Raw genomic sequence first — 20,908 nt, forward strand, 5'->3', positions numbered from 1 at the left:
GGCAGACGTTCGTCTGAATTTAGCCTAATTCTAACCTGTCTCCAATAAATCCTGGTGTTTACATTTTGATAGTCCCTGAGTACGACCCTAAACTCTTAACTATGGTTGGGTTGGGCAGATTCTTCTCACATAAATAGCTTCTCTTGCACTAAGGGAGAGAGGGGAAGGAGGCAGAGAGTACTGCAGACAGAGGCACTCCCTTTCCAGCAACAGTGTGCAGAGGAAACCACAGCCGTTCTTCGGCAACATAAGGTCTTGATCCGAGGGGGGTGGGGAGCATATTATTGCTGACTGTGTTTTAATGATTAAGTGAGGTAGCAAAGCTTAGTGTGTCTTGTATCTTATAGCCATCTAATAACTGATCTATCTCATCTCTCTTTTTCTATGTGTTTTTCTATATACTAGTAGATTCCTCAAAAGCTAAATGAAAGTGTAGGTAAACCCTCTACCCTGATCAACTAAGCACAGTGTCAGCACACAGCAATCTCAAAGCACAGAGGAATCATGAAGTGTCTGCTCAGGTAGTGCCCACCAACACTGCTAAATCTTACACTGACCGTCACTGAGGGATAGGATCAAAAGCAGCAATAAATCTGAGTAAAATTGTAAAGTAAGCGGTTAAAAATTATTTGGGAACTTTCTTTCCTGGGCAAACCCCTCTTACCCACTTTTGAATATAAAGCACTGCATTTCGTATATGTATAGTAATTTTAACTACAATACTGACTAAAATCCACTGACTACAATCGCACTCCATAGAGTGTGACATTGCCCCTTTGCAATTATCAGAGATTGATTGGACCGGCCAATGTGTGAAAGCGGTGTCATGGTGACATATAAACATAGTTAGTAGCACTCTCTAGTTCTCAAGGAGGAGGAGCAGAAGGGAGAAATCAGGAACGGAATCATATTCTTTAAAAATTATACTTACTTAAATAGTCTACAAAGAATTAGTGTGTTATAGAAGGCACTTAAAATGGATAATCTATAAATAGATGGATCTCAATGTTGGATCTGTGTTTTTTAAAGAGCTGTATTAAAGGTAGTATCGTGCAACCAATATATTGGAGCTTACATGTGCACTCTATAAGATAAATAACATATCTAGAGCTGCAATTTACAAATCTTTTTATATGAAATGTTTCTCCCGTCACGTTTGACATAAAATTCATTTGTCTATGTTTAATAGTGTCGCAACACTTACATCTGTTGTGACCACATCTAAAACTGCCTATTATATTTGGGAATATGATTCAGTTCCTGATATCTCCCTTCAGCTCCTCCACCTTGAGAACTAACACACTCGGTGGATCGCAGCGTTGTAGATTGTTCAGTATGCATGTGCGAGCCGGAAAGACCGGAAACAGCGGCCGTACTCTCACGAAATCATAGTATGCCGCGAACATTGCACAGCAGCATGGGCTAAACCAGCCTCAGTACACACTACCCCTAGGTATGTTTTATGAAATGTATTTAAGATCATTGTTGTGTTACTAGCTATTTTATTTTGTCCATATTTTTAGAAAGGGTCAGAGCACCGGAAATGCGTAATTAGGACTTATATATTATTCTACTTTTATAGTATTTTATAGTATATTATATTATTTTGACATTATTGTATCTTTATGAGAATAAATTTGTTTTTTAGACACAATTTTTGTTTCTTTGGATTGTTTCTATAGCGCCCCATAAGTGCTTTAGTTTTCTCTCTTTTTACAATATTACTTACCAGCAAACTTTGCTGATGACCGGCTCATTTGAGCCTTGGGAGCTGCTTCCTACATCCAAGAAACTAGTGTCTTTTTGTCTCAACATAAGGACTCATTACCAGATTGGAAGGTTTGACTAAACTTCAGGTTGGGCAACGTATTACCAAGAATCAACAAGGTGAGCACATATTATTTGACCTATAGACAGACAACCCTCTCAGACGATATCAAGCGAGGCGCCGCCCTCTGTGCCTATCAAACTTATTTCTTTATCTCATATTGTTCTCCTGTCTGACGCTGCACTGATCTGCTCTCTGCACTCCAGTCCCCACCCTTGCATTCCAGGTTGAGCTTGCACAGAGACATCATGGCGGCAAGCAAGCACCACATCATGAGGAGAGTAAATTTACAAGCCACAGGTAGATAATGTATTTATACAGGGGAGGGAGGTATATACCAGAGCTATGTGTATGTTACGGCTGTTATAGCAGAGCTGAGAATGTCATGTATAATATGCATCTTATGGATGTCATAATCTCTTATCTCTGATCTGTCTCATCTCTCTTGTGTCAGATACCAGTGAATGTTCAGAGGCTAAATGAAAGTGTATATAAACCTGAACTCTGATAATCCAACCAAAGCACTAGAGGGATCATAATGTGTTTGCTTATAGAGTTCATGCCCACAATCTGGAATCTTAGACGGACCATCACTGACTGATAGGAGCTAAAACAGCAATAAAACTTAGTAAAATTGTAAGTGTAAAGTAACGGGGTTAAAATGATCTTTATTGTGTAAATCACTAGGGCAGTGATGGCGAACCTTTTAGAGGCCGAGTGCCCAAACTTCAATCCAAAACCCCCCTTATTTATTGCAAGGTGCTAACCAAAAATTAACCCCTTCCTGACATTTGACGTACTATTACTGCATGGCGGGAGGTGCGTTCCCGCAAAATGCAGTAATAGTACGTCAAGCTTCTGGCGCAGGCTCCTGAACGGAGCCGGCGCCAGAAGCTGCGGGTGTCGGCTATATATTTTAGCCGACACCTGCCTCTAACACCCGCGATCGGAGATTTCTCCGATCGCGGGTGTTAACCCCTAACACGCCGCGGTCGTGCTGACCGCGGCGTGTCAGGGGCATTTAGCTGGAATCGGACCCCCCCGCGGCGCTTACCTGGGGGGGTCCGCTGCTCTGATCGCAGCCCCGGGACTGCCGGTGCCCGGGGCTGCGCGATCCTCCTTCCGGGAGCCGGGTCCGTGCCTTCTGGCAGGACCCGGCTGTGACACACTGAGCCTGCGCTGTGTATTACACTGTATTAGGTGAAGAATAGCTTGAAGAAGTGATCAGTGGATCACTTGTTCAAGCTAACCTGTAAAAGTAAAGAAAAAAAGTAAAAAACACTAATTCAACACACTTTTGAATAAAAATAATTAATTAAATAAAGTTAATGTCCCCTAAACAGAAACATTCCCTATACACATCTAATAAAGTGAAAAAAATGGAAAATCACCAAAATACCCCACATATTTGGTATCACCGCGTCCGTAACAATCTGTACAATAAGTCAGAAATTATTGGACCCGTACGGTGAACGCCGTAAAAAAAAAAACGCAAAAAACTCACCAAAAATGTAAATTTTCATTAAATCCCTTCACAAAAATGTTCCAAAAAGTGATCAAAAAAAAGTTATGTGCACCAAAATGGTACCACTGAAAAGAACAACTCAACACGTAAAAAATAAGCCCTAAACTAGTACTGTCAACCAAAAATTATTAAAGTTATATCTCCGAAAAGATGGCGATGCAAAAACAAATGAGATTTTCTCATTCGTTTTTTTCCTGTAAAATATATAAAAAACTATGCAAATGAGGTGTCACCGTAATCGTAGTGATCTAGAGAATAAAAATATTATAGTATTTTTAGTGTACGGTGTAGGACCCCCAAAATATACAAAAAAAAGGACCCAAAATTTACATTAAAGAGTTAATAAAATCTCATCAAAAAGCTACAGGCCCACTAAAATAAAGTATTTGTAAAGTGCATCTCATGTCGCAAAAAATAAGCCCTTATATGTCCAAATTGCCAAAAAAATAAAGATTGTATAGCCATTATAAAGTGACAATGCATAATCTGCTCTGAATGGCGCAGCTCCCCTCCATGCCCTGGCGTGTGCCCATAGAGCAGGTTACCGCCACATATGGGGTATTGTTATACGCGGGAGGGATTGGGTATCAAATTTTGTGGAGCGTTTTGGTATTTTATCCACTGAGAATTTGTACATTTTATGAAAAACACATTAATTTAGTAAAAAAATAAATAAATTTCAAAATTTCAAAATTTTGTTTTAACCCCTGTAAACCAATTAAAGGGTTAACAAACTTCATAAAAGTTGTTTTACGTACATTGAGGGGTGTAGTTTCTATAATGGGGTAATTTATGGGGTTTTACTTTTATTTAGGCCTCTCAAAGTGACTTCAAACCTGAGCAGGACCCTCAATAGCAGGATTTTGCTTTTTTTATGAAAATGTGAAAAATTGCACCTAACGTTCAAAGCCCCATAACAGCTTACAAAAATGATAGTATGTATAAAAAACCATGGAGGCATAAAGTAGACATTTGGTGAATGTTAGTTATTACGTTTTCTGGTGTTATGACTCATGTGTGGAAAAAGTAGAACATTTTGAATTTCAAAAATTGAGAATTTTTCCAAATTTTCACCAAATATCTGATTTTCTCATAAATAAATGCAAAACATACCACCAAAATTTTGTAATTAACATGAAGTACAATGTGTCACGAGAAAACTATTTCAAAATCACTTGGATATGTTAAAGCATTCCAAAGTTATAACCACTTATAGTGACACAGGGCAGATTTGAAAAAATGGGCCGTGTCAGGAAGGTGAAAAGTGGCTTCAGCGTTAAGGGGTTAAAGCAGTAACTTATTGCTCCCTGTTCAAAAACTTTCAATCAGATTGGCCTCCTGAGGACAGCAGCACAGTAGAAAGATGGGAAATTTTCATCATTTTAGCTTGTTTCCAGTGACCCTCTGTACACAGTGAATCGTGGGGCCAGAAAGAGGTCCTCCAAAGATAATTTGTCCCTGTCTACTCATTCTCCCTCTTCCTACAGTCCCAAGTAGCGAAGTCAGTATCAAAATACAACTGAAAGCAGCATCTTTTAAGTTGCTTGGAACTGCAGGAAGATTCTTTGAGTCCTGTCTGGTGCGCTGGGGCGATGGCCCGGGTGCCCAAGGAAAGGGCTCTGAGTGCCGCCTCCACTGCACTAGGGGATTGAAATTTGAGAATTTCTTTCATGGGCAAACCCTTTTAACCCCTTGACACCTAGGCCCTTTTTCATTTTTTTTCATTTTTCAAATATCTTTACCTTTTTAATTTTTCCATGTAAAGATCTGTGTTAGGGCACTTTATATTGACAGTATTTAATATTCCATGCACTGCACAGGGAAGCGGGAAAAAATTCAAGCGCAGTGAAATCGGTTAAAAAACGCATTTGCCCTGTTTTCTTGCGGGCTTGGATTTTACTGCTTTCACTGTGCCCCAAATGACATGTCTACTTTATTGTTTGGGTTGGTGCGATCATGGGGATAATTTGTATAGGTTTTATAATGTTTTCCTACATTTACAAAAATTAATGTACACATTTTTTTTTCTACTGGCACTAATAACTTTTTCATACTTCGGTGTAGAGAGCTGTGGATGGTTCTATTTTTAGGACTGTACAGCCTTTTGATAACTTTTTATAGATTTTTTTATTGATATTGATTTTTCAAAATGGCCAAAAAGTGGCATTTTCGACTTTGGGCGCTATTTTCTGTTATGGGGTTAAATGCAGTGAAAAAACTTTATCATATTTTGATAGATCGGGCATTTTGGGATGCGACGATACCTAATGTGTTTATGATTTTTACAGTCTATTTATATTTATATGACTTCTAGGGAAAGGGGGTGATTTGAATTTTTAGGTTTTTTTTTTAATATAGTTTAGAAAAATTAATTTCACCGATCATGCAGCAAAGACTTACTGGCTATGGAGAGAGCTCTGCCCGTGTGCCCTCTCCATTCACCTGCAGCAGACGTGTGACGTAGTACCACGTCATGTGTCAGTAAGAGATTAAGTAATAAATGTGGCGATAGGAATGTTAGACAGTTTTTTGCCACAATTCTGGTGCATGTATTTTAATAAATTTCCCCCATTATATAGTGAAACTATGCAACTGATGTTAACTACAGTTTTGGACATTATTTGTATGGTATGTGAATTATTATATATATAGGCGTCCCTTACTTAAGAAGACCCAACTTACAGACAACCCCTAGTTACAAACGGACCTCTGGATGTTGTTAATTTACTCTACTTTAGCCTTAAGCTAGCATAAACCGCTATAACAGTTATCAAATGTGTTTGTAATGAAGCTTTATTGTTAATCCTGCTTTTTAAATCCTATTGACACAGAGACCCAAAAACTTTTTGACTGGGGTTACAATTATAAAGTATACAGTTCCAACTTAAATACAAATTCAACTTAAGAAAAACCTGCACGTAACCCGGGAAATGCTGTATACATGTAAAATACCGTCTCCAATCTTGACCCTGCGGACATTGAAGATATTTTTTCCCTATCCTTACCCTTTTCCCATCCCCAAAAAAATCTCCTATTATACTATCCATTATCTTCAAGATTTGGTCAGGTATCTTTACTGGAGAGTTTCTAAAACTATACAGAGCTTGGGGTAAAAAGACTATTTTTATAACGCTCAATCTCACAGAGCATAATAACTTTAGGCTGGACCATATTTTCCCTTTTTTATTTTTGGATTTATGAAAACAATAAACCAGTAATTCACAAAACCTTTAAAACCTTGATCACCCATGGCTACTAATCTGTCATGCAGTAAACACCAGTGACTAACACTGATTGGTGCCGGAACCCATCACACGTGTTAACCATTCAAATGCTGCCGGTACAGGGGGAGAGGACCTGTCACCATGACAGCTGTCAGTTTCTTTCCCGTGAACACAAATAAAAATAAATGAACAAATAAAATCATAACCAGGTTAGGGATCACCACATCCCTAAATATAAAAATGATTATTCCCGCAGTGAGTCTTTTTGCCATTATGCAACACATAAAAGTTTGAATAAAAAAGTAATCAAAAGGTTGTACAGTCAATAAAATGGTAGAAATTAAAACATTGTTGTTCTGTAAAACAAATTACACAGTACACAGACCTGTTCATCAAAGTATGAAAAAATTGGGGTCAGAATATGGCAAAACAATTTTTTGTTCAAAAGATTAAAATTTAATCTTTTAAAATTTAATAAAACCTATATAAATTGATCGTAGCAACATAGCCCACAAAAAAAAATTCACGAATGCAATTTCACTGTATGCCCCATCTGCTTCCATTGTCCTCTATATTGTAGCATGCCTCCCCTGCTTCCAGTGTACTCTTTTCTATAGCTCCCCCACCATTTTCAAATTTTCCCTTTCTGCATGTGCCCCCACCCACTTCCAAAGTTTCCTTTCCTGTAACTGCCCCCCCTTCCAATGTCCCCTTTTCTGTACCTGCTCTTCCCTTCCCACAATGTCTCCTTTCCTGTAGATGCCCCTTCTTTCAAAGCCTCCTTTCCTATAACTGTCCCCTCCAATGTCCCAATTCCTGTAGCATATCTTCCTTGCTTCCAATGTCTTCTTTTCCTCTAGCTCCCCCTTCATCCAATGTCCCCTTTTCCTGTAGCTGCACCCCCTTCAATGTCCTCTTCTCCTGTAGCTGCCCCCCTCCAATGTGCTTTTTCCTGGAGCTGCCCCCTCCAATGTCCTCTTCTCCAGTACCTGCCCCCTTCCAATGTCCCCTTTTCCTTTAGCTGCCACCCTCCAATGTCCTCTTTTCCAGCAGCTGCCCCTTCCAAGGTCCTCTTTTTCTGAAGCTGCCACCCTTCCAATGTCCTCTTTTCCTTTAGCTGCCACCCTCCAATGTCCTCTTTTCCAGCAGCTGCCCCTTCCAAGGTCCTCTTTTTCTGAAGCTGCCACCCTTCCAATGTCCCCTTTTCCTGTAGATTCCCCCATTCAATGTCCCCTTCTCCTATATTTGCCCCCCCCCCTTCCAATGTCATTTTTCCTGCGGCTGTCCCATCTTCCAATGTCTCTTTTCCTGTAGCTGCCCCTTCATCCAATGTCCTGTTTTGGTGTAGCTGTCCTCCCTTCCAACATCATTTTTCCTGTAGCGGCTCCCCTTCCAATGTCCCCTTTTCCTGGAGCTGCACCCCCTCTAATGTGCTTTTTCTGTGCCTGTCCCATTTTCCAGTGTCAACTTTTCCTATACCTGCCCCCCTTCCAATGTACTCTCTTCTCCTGTAGCTGCCCGTTCCAATGTCCCCTTTTTCTGTAGCTGCCCCCCTTCCAATGTCCCCTTTTCCTGTAGCTGCCCCGCCTCCAATGTCCCCTTTTTCTGTACCTGCCCATTCCCTTTCCAATGTCCTTTTTTCTGTGGCTATCCCATTTTCTAATGTCCTCTTTTCCTGCAGCTGTCCCCCTTCCAATGTCCCATTTTCTTGCAGCTGCCCCCCTTCCAATGTCCCACTTTCCTGCAGTTGCCCCCTCTTCCAATGTCCTAATTTCCTGTAAATGTCCCCTTCTCACTTAGCTGCCCCCCTCCAATGTCCCCTTGTGTCTGCCTTATCTTCCAATGTCCCATTTTCCTGCAGCTGCCTCTCCCTTCCAATGTCCCTTTTCCTGTAGCTGCCCGCTTATAATATCCCCATATCCTGTAGCTGACCCCCCCTTCCAATGTTTTCTTGTAGCTGCCCTCCCTCCAATGTCCCCTTCTCCTGTTGCTGCCCCCCTCCAATGCCCCTTTTCTCCAGTATTATTAGTTGTCTGTAGAGATGAGCGAGCATACTCGTACGAGTTCGGACGAGTATTTCGCCCGCTCGAGAAAATGTCATCTCGCGGCGTTAAGATTTTTGGCGGCCAGAACCAGAGCCAATCACAAGCCAGGAGACTCTGCAGTACACCCAGCATCACGTTGTACACTTCCATGTCGATAGCAGTGGTTGGCTGGCCTGATTGGGTGACCCTGGAATAGATTAGCCCCTGCCCACGCTGCTCGGATCATTCTCTGTCTGGATGCCATTAGGGAGCTGCTGCTGGTCAGGGATAGCGTTAGGGTGTTCTAGTAGATTACTGTTAGGCAGGAGTGATTCTACAAGAATCTTACTGTTAGGCAGGAGTGATTCTTCAAGAACCTTACTGTTAGGCAGGAGTGATTCTCCAAGAACCCAACAGCCCTTGTAAGGGATACATTAGCGTTTTTCAAAACTGCTGTCAGTGTAGGTTACAAACTAGCCATAGCAATCATCTTCTGTGGTTGCTGTCTGATTTCTTCTGCACGTTTTGTTCTACAGTTTATATTTCTGTTTTGTATATATAATAGACTTTAATTTTGATAATGTTGAACCGAGGGCTAGGGGTAGATGGTGGGCGTCCAATTACTGCAGGGGTCAGAGGCTGTGGTCCTGTGCAGGGTGAGACACCACCTGCTGATGAGGGAGCAGGGGAACGCCGCAGAGCTACACTCCCTAGCTTCATGTCTCAAGTTACTGGGACTCGTGGTAGAGCACTGTTGAGGCCAGAACAGTGCGAACAGGTGATGTTGTGGATTGTCCACCCATGTTACCCAAGTGAGCACTCCCCCAGCTCCTTCACCTCAATCTCCTTCCCCCAAGTCTCCCCCTCCCAGGAAAATTTGGCATTTGAGCCGGCATACTCTGAGGAACTGTTTTCTGGACCCTTCCCAGAGTCACAAACCACTTGTCAGGTTGCTGCTGAGCTCTTTCCCGATGCCCAGGTTTTCCACCGGTCGCAGTCTGTGGGTCATGATGACATTCTTGACGAAGTAGAAGAAGTGTGTAAAGAGGTGTCAGACGATGAGGAGACACGGTTGTCAGACACTGGTGAAGTTGTTGTCAGGGCAGGAAGTCCGAGGGGGAGCAGACTGAGGGATTGGAGAATGATGAGGTGACAGACCCAAGCTGGGTTGATAGCCCGGGTGAAGACAGTGCTTGTGAGAGGCGAGTCCTATACGAGAATAGGTATGGAAGAGGCAGTGGTGGGGCCAGATGGAGAGGCAGGGCCAGAGCTGGTGCATCAGCGCCAAATGTTTCACATAGTGAAGCTCCCGTGGCGAGGGCTAGCTTTTCTGAAGTCTGAGGTTCTTTAAAAAAACAGCGGATGACCGACGGACTGTGGTGTGCAACCTGTAACACACCGGGATCAGCAGGGGTTCCACCACTACTAACTTAACCACCGCCAGTTTGCGCAGGCATATGAATGCTAAACACCCCACTCAATGGAACCAAGGCCATTTACCTCCGGCCGGGCCCACCACTGCTCCTTCCCCTGTGTCATTTGCTGCCTCTGGTAGTCAGCCCCCTGCCCAGTACCCCGGCACAAACACCTCAGACGCGAAAACCACACCTTCGCCTCCACGATCCTCCACAGCGTCCACCAATGTCTCCATGTGCAGTGTTCAGCTGTGTATACCCCAGACGCTGGAGCGCAAGAGGAAATACAATTCCACCCACAGCCCTCAACGTCCACATCTCCAAATTACTCCCCTATAGGCTGGTAGAGACCGAGGCCTTCCGCAACCTCATGGTGGCGACCGACCCTCGGTGTTCGGTCCCCAGCCGCCACTACTTTTGCCGATGTGCCGTGCCAGCCCTGCACCAGCACGTGTCAGACAACATCATCGGTAGCTCTAGGGAAAGCAGCAGTGCCGTCGCTAAGCGACAGCAGGCGGTGCTCAAACTGCTGAGCCTAGGCGATAAAAGGCTTACCGCCCAAGAGCTATTACAGGGCATCACGGCGCAGACCGATCTGTGGCTGGCACCGCTGAACCTGAAGCCAGGCATGGTTGTGTGTGACAACGGCCGTAACCTGGTGGAGGCTCTGCAACTCGGCAGACTGACACATGTGCCATGACTGGCCCATGTGTTAATTCTCATAGTTCCACGGTTCCTAAAGACATACCCAATCTGTCTGATTTGCTCACGAAGGTGCGCCGCATCTCAGAAAGTCGACCACAGATACTGCCACTCTCAGGGCAGGGCAGCGCAGCGCCGCCTCCAACTGCCCGCTCACTGACTGTCGTGCGACATGCCCACGAGGTGGAATTCAACATTGACCATGTTATCCGGGGTTTACCAGCAGCGCAGAGCGATTGTAGACTACCAGATGTCAACTTCCACCAGAACTGGTAGTCAGGTCAGTCAGCTTCCTCAAGTCTACAATGAGGAGTGGACGTGGATGTCTGATATCTGTCAGGTGCTGAGTAACTTTGAGGAGTCAACACAGATGGTGAGTGGCGATGCTGCCATCATCAGCCTCACCATCCCGCTGCTTGGCCTGTTGAAAAACTCTCTGGTCAGCATGAAGTCGGAAGCATGTATGTGTAGAAGAAGAGGAGTTGGAGGAGGAGGAGGAAATGGAGAGTCAGGCCAGTGAGGGGAGTGAATTCTTGCGCATTGGGACTCTGGCGCATATGGCAGATTTCATGCTAAGCTGCCTATCCTGTGACCCTCGCGTTCAAAGAATTTATTCCAGCACCGATTACTGGGTATTCACTCTCCTTGACCCACGGTATAAGCAAAATCTTTCCACTCTCATCCCTGTAGAGGAAAGGAGTGTGAGAATGCATGAATACCAGCAGGCCCTGGTGCACAAGCTGAAACAGGATTTCCCTTCTGACAGCGCTAGCGGCAGAGGGCGTACTTCTGCGGGACAAGTAGCGAGGGAGAGTAGGCGAGCAGGCAGCTTGTCCAGCACTGGCAGGGGTACGCTTTACAAGGACTTTGCCAGTTTTATGTCACCTGTCCCCAGTCTCGGCAGAGTAGGGCTGATCTTTACAGAAAGATGGTGAGGGAGTACGTAGCTGACCATACCATTGTCCTAAATGATCACACAGCTCCCTACAACTACTGGGTTTCAAAGCTGTATGCCTTGGAGGTTCTTGCCTGCCCTGCTGCTAGCGTGTTGTCAGAGCGGGTTTTCAGTGCAGCTGGTGGCATCATCACTGATAAGCGTACACACCTGTCGACTGCCAGCTCTGACAGGTTGACACTTATCAAGATGAATCAAGCCTGGATTTCTCATGATTTCCATTCTCCACCAGGCGAAAGCAGCACAACCTGAATAATTCTCATGTATGCACTCCTCCTCCTCATTCTCCTCCTCTTTGTACACTAAAGCAGAGGCAACTGGCTATTTTTTGCGAGGGCCAACTGGCTCTAGCTGTAGTACTATATCTATTTAATTTTTCTGGAGGGCCACCTACCCGCTCTTCTGTTTTAAACAATTTTTGGGAGTGCCACATACAGGTACTCTATGTATTTAATTTTTCTGGAGGGCCACCTATCCGCTCCTCTGTTTTGAAAACTTTTTTGGACTGCCACATACAGGTACTCTATCTATTTAATTTTTCTGTAGGGCCAATTACCCACTCCTCTGTTTTGAAAACCTTTTTGGACTGCCACATACAGGCACTATCCAAATTTAATTGTCTCCATAGCAGCCTCCACCCGTCGTCTTTATAGCAGCCTCCACACATCGTCTTTATGGCTGCCTCCACACGTTGTCGCCATTGCTACCTCCACACGTCGTCTCCATAGCTGAATCCAAAAGTTGTCAACATAGCTACCTCCATACATCGTCCCCTTAGCAAACGAGCTGTGTCAGGCAAAATTTTGGGTTGTTTTAACAGCTTCCACATCAAACTTGTTAACTTTGTCGCCATCCTGCTGTGTTATCCACAAAATATACCACCAAATTTTTATCAATGACCGATATTATTTCAGCGCTACTTGCGCATCTGTTTACCTTCCTCTCCCCGCCATAACCAGGCCAATTACTTATAAGAACAGTACTAGACTCGATATTACACAAAAGGTTCTTAGAAATGCTGCTTTGAAAATGATAATTTTTTCAAAGTAAACGCTTCTGGCCCCCAGGCCCATTTTGGGTGGGGAGGAGCCGAGAGACAGTGGCTTGGACAGGCGAAAACTCGCCTGGCAGCGGACCGCCAGCTCCATCCCAAGATTAGGCAGCCTCAGAGGCATCCATGCATACTGCCCCTGCTGTTTCCTGTCCATTTCGCCTCCACGATCCTCCACAGCGTCCACCAATGTCTCCATGCGCAACTTTCAACTCTCTTTACCCCAGACACTGGAGCGCGAGAGGATATACAGCACATCATCCCCTTATCAAACGAGATGTGTCAGGCAGAATTACTGGATCTTACTGTCAGGATTCGGGATGCGTGGATCCCCTGGACCACAGCGGTAGGTGATACTAGCCGACACCTGGGACCGGAGTCTAAGTGGCACCTGGTCTTCAACAGAGCCTGCCGCAAAGCGGGATGGACTTGCTGCGGCAGGGTACCGTCAGGTCGTTCCACAGGTGCGACTAGCCCGTGGTGGCAGCCGAAGTTGAGGTACCTTAACAGGAGATCGTCTCGCGGTCAGGTCAGATGCAACATCAAGTCCAATTCGGGGTCAGAAGCGGGAGGTCCAGGCAGATGGGAACGGGAACACAGGCACACAGGAATGTAGGACACAGGAACTCAGGAGCAGGAACACACAGGAACGCAGGAGACACAGGAACGCAGGAGTATTGCTGTGGAACTTTTTCTAAGGCTGTGAGGTACAAAGATCAGGCAGGGGACACAGGAAGGGGCTGGAATTTAAGCAAAATGGCTGTCCGGACAGCGCCAATTAGCCCTTTAAATTTCTTGAAGCTACTGCGTGCACGCCCTAGGAGGCGGGGATGTGCGCGCTGCGCTGACGGAGTCATCACTGGAACGTGGCAAGGTGAGTGGATTGCCGGGGACCTAGAGCAGTGGAAATGGGGCACGGGTAACTTTGAGTTATAGGTCTCAAAGTGGTATTTTTTATGCAGCAAAACATTATGAACACTGTATAAACATTGCATTCATTGTAAGATTCAAGAAATTATGATGGAATCAATGTTCATAAATAATATCCCCCTAAAAACGATTAATATTGTTATTAAACCATGGCAAAATGTTACCCTCTACTCAAACACACTTATATACCGGTGTATAATATTCCATGATTGGATAATGGAGTTTGTTTCCTTTCCCTGCTTGTCCGGTTAAGAAACAGGACTGGCATATATCCACACCAAACTGTTTTAAGCTGCGATATCTGAAAAAAAACAGAGATAACGAAGTTAGTAAAAAGAAAATATAGAAATATGCATCTTACTACATAGCAGCCATTATTTAACCCTTTCAATATCAAGGGTCATTGGTACCTGAATGTCCAGGTAATAACTTGACTTGATATAGTTTTTTTTATCACCATTCCCCAGGTTCACCTCCACTACGAGACTGCATGTACTTTGCAAACTCCATATTCAGCTGACATATTCAGGAGTGGGGCACATTTAAACAAGCTATAACTCCTGACCTTGGTGCAAAGTTCAAGCACATTTTTAATCCCTTAATAACTTGGCCATTTTGTACCTTCCTGACACGGCCCTTTTTTTTAAAAATCTGTGGTAATAAGTTTGGAACAAGTAATGCAATACATCAGCCATCTTGTCCCATCATTTTCCCTGTCTATACAGGCAGTCCCCGGGTTACATACAAGACAGGTTCTGTAGGTTTGTTCTTAAGTTGAGTTTGTATGCAAGTCGGAACCGTATACTTTATTATTGTAACCCCAGTCAAAAATTTTTTGGTCTCTGTGACAATTGGATTTTAAAAATGTTGGATAGTCATAAGAACCGGGATAAACAATAAATCTTAATTTATTGTTTGACTGTATTGGACCTCTTCTATAGGTTTGTTTTATTCACATTTGTCACATATATTTATACAGTGATCTAACCCTATGACGACATCGCCCTTATGCCATGGTTGAAAATATTGGATTCTGCTCCTCATCTGAGTCCGGGACGAAACCCCCTCCATTACTAACCTGGCTGTACTCTGTCCGGGAGAAGACGACCTCTCTTTTAAAATTTGGACTGTCACATGTTTTGATCCTATGTATCTTACGCACTGACCTCAGTTATCCACTATAGATTATAGGTCACCAAAAAATGCTTGCCTCTTGCTTGTTTCTCCGACTAGCCGAGTTGACCATCTCGTCCGGCCAGTCTTGTCCGATCTCCATATCTGTCTCCATATCTGTTGCGTTTTAACTTGTTTTAGTAATGACTTTACATGATGCTCATAATTTAGCTATTATATATATATAGATGTTTTCTCAAATTGATTATACATCAGTTCTATTTATCCTATTCAATTATGTCTTTCTATATGTGATATTATACTATGGTCTGACCCACCTCCAGCCCGCCCCTGTCTATGTGCCTACCTCCCCTATTCCACTTTATATTCTCTATGCCATTGCCTCTAGTAACCGTCAGGCCTTCTTTATATTACCATGCCCTTCTCTTCTATTTTAGTATTCACTTTTTTGCACTTTGATCCTTAGGAGCCTGCTACAATAGTATCTTGCGCAGCGAGTGGGACGCATAAAATAAGGTATATCTCTGTACCTCACACTTTTTAATATTTTCCTTAGATTGGAGTGGATCCTACTTTGCTCATCCAATCCACCATTTTTAATCGCTGTTCACAATTGTTGACTTTTATAGTATCATAGTAATACTTATTTTGTCTTTTTAATGCACAGTTTATGTTCACATAATACTTTATAATATTCTCTATTATGATCTCTATAAAGAAACCTTTTTCACAATATTTATATTGTCTTCACTTTGTATATATACTTACCTTCTTGTATTTTGGTCCACTTATTATTATTTTTGCGCCGAAGACTAATCTATTCCTGTAAGTCGGCACTTCTTACTCTTTGTGCCACGATTGATGCTGCGGGGGCTACGCACCCTTTTGTATATATTTTTGCACCAGGGCATGGTTACATCAAATGCTTATATAAACCAGTAGTTATGCATTTGTACCCTATACTTTATACCTATAGTTTGACTTATAGTTGATATCCGTCATTGCGTTTATACCTTGGCATACTTGCCAATTACCGATGCGCCGAAAAATAATTTCCACTTTGTAAGTTGATGTCTTTTGTCCCCTATGCCGCGTCTGATGTTATAGGGGCTATTTACCCCTTTGTACATATTCCTCTATTTAGGCATGGACACACCTGGCACCTGTATTAGTATGCGCTTCGATGTCGTACATCGGATACTTATAATCTGGTTCACAATGTATACCCGCATTTACTTTTTGGCGCATGCGCTGCTAATATTTCATTGTCTTCGGTGCTCTCTATTTTAGAACAAATACTTGGCATCGCGATTGCGCGTCCCGCGACTTCCGGTAGTTGGAACGCGACTTCTGGTAGCTGGAACGCACGCCGACAGCTGACCCGGGAGATATACAGGATCACGGGGGGGTTGGACCTGGAGGTGGGTCTCTCCTATATATACTAGATCTGTGTATTACTCACACTTACCCCTGAGGAAGCCTGCTTGGACGGGCGATACGCGTGGGGAATCCTTTCTCCAGCTCCTTCCCAGTTTACACCATGCACTTTAGGTAATTATTCCTTTTGCTTTTTTATGGTCAAACTACTTAAATCCTTATTGTATCCCATACCCTGCTTTCTGAATATGGTAGTACCTAATTGTTGGAGGTTTTGAGCCATACCAGGTATTACATCCTGGAATATATACCATATTTGTCTACTTTTCTGTATTGAGCTCAGGGATGGTTGCTGGACTTTAGCACATGTAGTGCTTTTTAATTGTTTTTATGTATATTTTCTTTGACTTAATAAACTTTCATAATGCTTGCATACATCCTGTCTTGCTTTTGTGCTTTACAATAAATCTTAATTACAGGCACCATTGATAACTGTTAAAGGTGTTTATTGTAGCCTAGGACTAAAGTACAGTAAATTACCAAAATCCAGAGGTCGGTTTGTAACTAGGGATCGTATGTAAGTCAGGTGTTCTTAAGTAGGGGACCGCCTGTACTAAACTGATGCTGCTGAAGAGTCTCTATCATTTTAGCTGCAATAGGCTGGTCTGAACTGACCCCGGGATCACTAGGTGACAGTCATCTCCATAGTACCTCAACACCACTTAAGTGTAGGCACGTGTGCCAGATTGATCAGGGAGGTGGCATTATGCTGCATAGTACAGCACAGATCATCACCCCACCCTCCTTCACATGGCCATAGCATCTGAAAACAGTTGAATTGCTGTACGCTGATCGGTACAGTGCAGGACGTGATAGCATCCCCCGCTGTACAGTACTATTATGTCTTGCATCAGCAAGGGGATTAAAAGTAGAATGTCACTTTAAGGATGGTTTATAGGTGCCACAGACATGGAGATATTCACAATTAAAGTTCGGAGCAGCAGTTGTATTTGAAAATTGCACTACAGACTATAACATCATAGTGCATATCTTTGATTCTGTAGTATGAAGAAACAGAATCCTGGCATGCTTTTAAAAGGGAGATTCGCCTCTTTAAAATAACTCAAAACTGTGTTTCTAGGTTCCACTTTTCAGAAGATATAGCCATTTGAAATGTGCCTTGTGCCATAACATCTATACATGTGCTATCTGTAAGGGGTATATGTAATAGATATAGATAAAGGCCTGGATATAGGCTGTATATAGCTGTATGGTAGTCGTTAAGGTGTTTAAAGGCTTTGTTAATAAATTTATCACCTTTCTTAGGATAGGTGAATAATTTAAGATCACCAGGGTTCTGACCCTGTTGAAGTCACATCATGTTCTGGGGAGCATTACTTTCATGTCACATACCAGTGACAGTGACATTTTCAATACAGTGCACCTAAAGGGGTGTTCCCGCAAGTCCCACATAATTGTGGTGCACACCCATTAACCTGAGTGCACCAAAAAAAAACCTTGAGCACTCACTTTATGGACTTTGGGCACACGCAGGGTGCACCACATTATTGAAGACCGTGCACCAGTCTGCATTAATCTGTTGCATTTTGCATGCTAGAGGCTATTGTCTTTAGGAATGACAGTACACATAGTAATAGCTGGTAACATGGGGTGTTATCTAGGAGATCAAAACTAATGACTGTGCATTTAGGTAGGCTGACATGTAATTGTGTACATCATATTACAGTAGCAACCTCCTACTGAAGACATCCATAAACATTTTTTTGCTGAAAGTTTAAAACATAACATATTCAAAACATATCATACCAAGTATCTATGTTATTTAATAAAATGTGTACAATAGAATTTATAAAATATTTTACAATCATTGTATACTGTATCTTGCCTGACATAAAAAAACAATACATGTCACATGCAGCTAGGGCTGATTTTGACTTTGTATACTAACCTAAATCCTTTTATTGGACACTGTTTACAGATGGAACACTTAGTCTGGTGCTTGACAGTTTCAGCTAATGTCACTCGATGCAAAACTGGAAGCCATACTAAGGACTGTGGTTCCAGGCTTCCCCATTCAAGAAACTGTGACAACTCCAAATATGATGTCCCATTTCCCTATTAAAAAAAATATGCAGCAGTCATTTTGAAAACATAACACCAAAAAAATATTGAAATTATCCAATGAATATAATTAAGTTAAAAATATTACACTAAACCTAATATAGGAAAATTCAAAGCTTTTTATTCTACAGCGATGAAATTACATAGTCTTTGTAATAATATTTCCCAATCTGGTTTTATAATTAACATTATTGGTTCCACTCACTTTTCAAGGTTGGTTACAGTATACCTGGGTCTGTGCCACCAAACTGCATCAAGTCACAGGAACGTTGGTGTCAACATTATCTCTCAACTCTGCAAGATCTTCCTCCCTCCCCCTCCCTCAAGCAGACATAAGCTGACAAAGATTTGCTTGAAGCATGTGGTCAGCTAACGGCTACATCAGGGAGGAGGGAGGAAAGCTCTAGCAGAGAAGAGATGATAATGATGACACCAGGGACACCCCCACGACTCGTTGCAGTTAACAATTAGAAAATTGGGATTAGGTATTAAAAAGGTTATGGGAACCTGCCATTAGGAGAATATGTGTGATGACTAATTCCATTTAATAAAATACAAGGGATCACAAATGCTATATTAAGCCAGAACAAACAGACTAATAATTATGTCAGTCATTCTATAAACCAGTTCCTTACATTGTGCTGAAGAGATGCAAACAAAACAGCGCAGTTGGAAAAAGTTCCAATAGTTGGGCTATTGTCCCACATCCTATCAAAAGGCTTCCTGCAAGTCGTGCTTGGTGTTAAGTGCGCTGCCTCACAAGGTACATAGGAAACAAAGTTTTCCTTATTCCACCTTGGAAAGCATATTTGCATATTTTTTTCCTATAAATGAAATGGTATTGTAAGATCATCTAAAGAAAAGTGTCACGGGTGCTCCTGCAACCCACCTCCCGGGACGCAGGCACACCTCTCCTCTCCTTGATCTCTTTAACCGTGGAGCTAAGGTCTTCACTAAGTTGGACCTTGAGGGGGCATATAATCTCTTCCGCATCTGTGAAGTGGATGAATGGAAGTCTGCCTTCAACACATGAGATGGGCACTTCGAGTATCTGGTCATGCCCTTTGGACTCTGCAATGCACCTGCTGTCTTTCAATAATTTGTCAACAACATTTTCAGAGACTTGTTATATACCTGTGTCGTGGTCTACTTGGGCGATATCCTGGTGTTCTCTACTAACCTGGAATCCCATCAGGCCCATGTACGACATGTTCTCAGGAGTCTAAGGGCCAACCTCTATGCAAAAATCGAGAAGTGCAAGTTCATTTCTGACAAGGGTCTACAGATGGATCCCTCCAAGTTGTCTCCTGTTCTCCACTGGCCTTGCCCAGTAGTTGGGCTTCGCTAACTACTACTGGCAGTTCATACCACATTTCTCCTCCCTCGTGTCGCCTATTGTGGCATTAACAAAGAAAAATGCTGACCCTAAGCTCTGGCCTCCGGTAGCTGAAGAAGCATTTTCTAAATTGAAGTCCGCCTTTGGCTCTGTTCCTGTTCTCACCCGACCTGATATGATGGAACCTTTACAGGTTGAGGACGATGCTTCCTCTGTAGGAGATGAAGCCAACCTGACCCAGAAAGGGCCCAATGACCAAACACTTACCTGTGGTTTCTTCTCAAAGACTTTTTCTGCTGCAGAGAGGAACTACTCCATAGGTCAGTGATGGCGAACCTTTTGGAGCCTGAGTGCCCAAACTACAACCAAAAGCCGCTTATTTGTTGTAAAGTGCCAGCACAGCCATTTAGGCAGCAATTTGTTTTTCCTCGTTCATTGACAACTTTCAATTGTTTAGCCTCCTAAAGACACCAACGCAGTTGAAAGGAGAAGGGCAAATGTGTCTATCATTGTAGGAAGATTCTGTAGGAAGATTTCTTTGAGTCCTGTCTAGTGAACTTCATGCTGGGGTGATGGCCTGGGTGCCCAGAGAGAGGGCTCCGAGTGCCGCCTCTAGCCCCAGTGCCATAGGTTTGCCACCACTGCCATAGGTGATCGGGAGCTTCTGGTCATAAAACACAAGATCAAAAGAATCTCCTATACCTCCAGACCGCCCAGCGTTTCAATCCTCAACAGGCACATTGGTCCCTCTTCTTCTGCCGTTTCAATTTTATGATACACTTCCGTCCAGCAGAGAAGAATGTTAAGGCTGATGCTCTCTCTCGTGCCTCTGATGTCATTGGGGGAGAACCGGCTCCTCATTTTATTATTCCTCCAGAATGACTGGTTGTTTCTGCTCCTGTGGATCTGCGAGTCCTTGCGCTTCCTGCGCCTGTAACAAGTCGTCAGGTCTCAAGCCAGCACGACCGCTCCTGCCGTTGCGGATACCCAGTTGCCCGTGGACTCACATAGCCATGGACTTTGTTACAGATCTCCCATCTTCTCCGGGTAATACAGTCATCTGGGTGGTAACAGATCACAGGAATTTGGTTCGGGCAGTTGCAATTTGGGCAATTTGGTTCTCCAAAATGTCCCACTTTGTGCCTCTGCCTGTTCTGCCTCATCTCCTCATCTTGCCAGTCTTTCTCCATATCTTCCGCTGCATGGTCTTCCACTATCCATTGTCTCAGACAACGGGGTCCAGTTTCTTTCCATGTTATGGCATT

At 43.3% G+C, this 20,908-nt stretch overlaps 1 protein-coding gene across 5 annotated transcripts in view; it reads right to left on the reverse strand.

The window, feature by feature from the left end:
- Window positions 1–20,908, reverse strand: part of DRP2 (dystrophin related protein 2) — a 206,713-nt gene that overhangs the window by 53,053 nt on the left and 132,752 nt on the right. For all 5 annotated transcript variants that reach the window (XM_072123744.1, XM_072123748.1, XM_072123746.1 and 2 more), the window contains exons 14-15: window positions 18,135–18,301; window positions 13,844–13,955 (exon numbers count right to left, since the gene is read on the reverse strand). In XM_072123744.1, coding sequence (XP_071979845.1) covers window positions 13,844–13,955; window positions 18,135–18,301 — 279 coding nt within the window. The remainder of the gene's footprint in view (window positions 1–13,843; window positions 13,956–18,134; window positions 18,302–20,908) is intronic.

Source organism: Engystomops pustulosus, chromosome 9 (genome assembly GCF_040894005.1).
Source record: "Engystomops pustulosus chromosome 9, aEngPut4.maternal, whole genome shotgun sequence".
Lineage (NCBI taxonomy): Eukaryota > Metazoa > Chordata > Amphibia > Anura > Leptodactylidae > Engystomops > Engystomops pustulosus.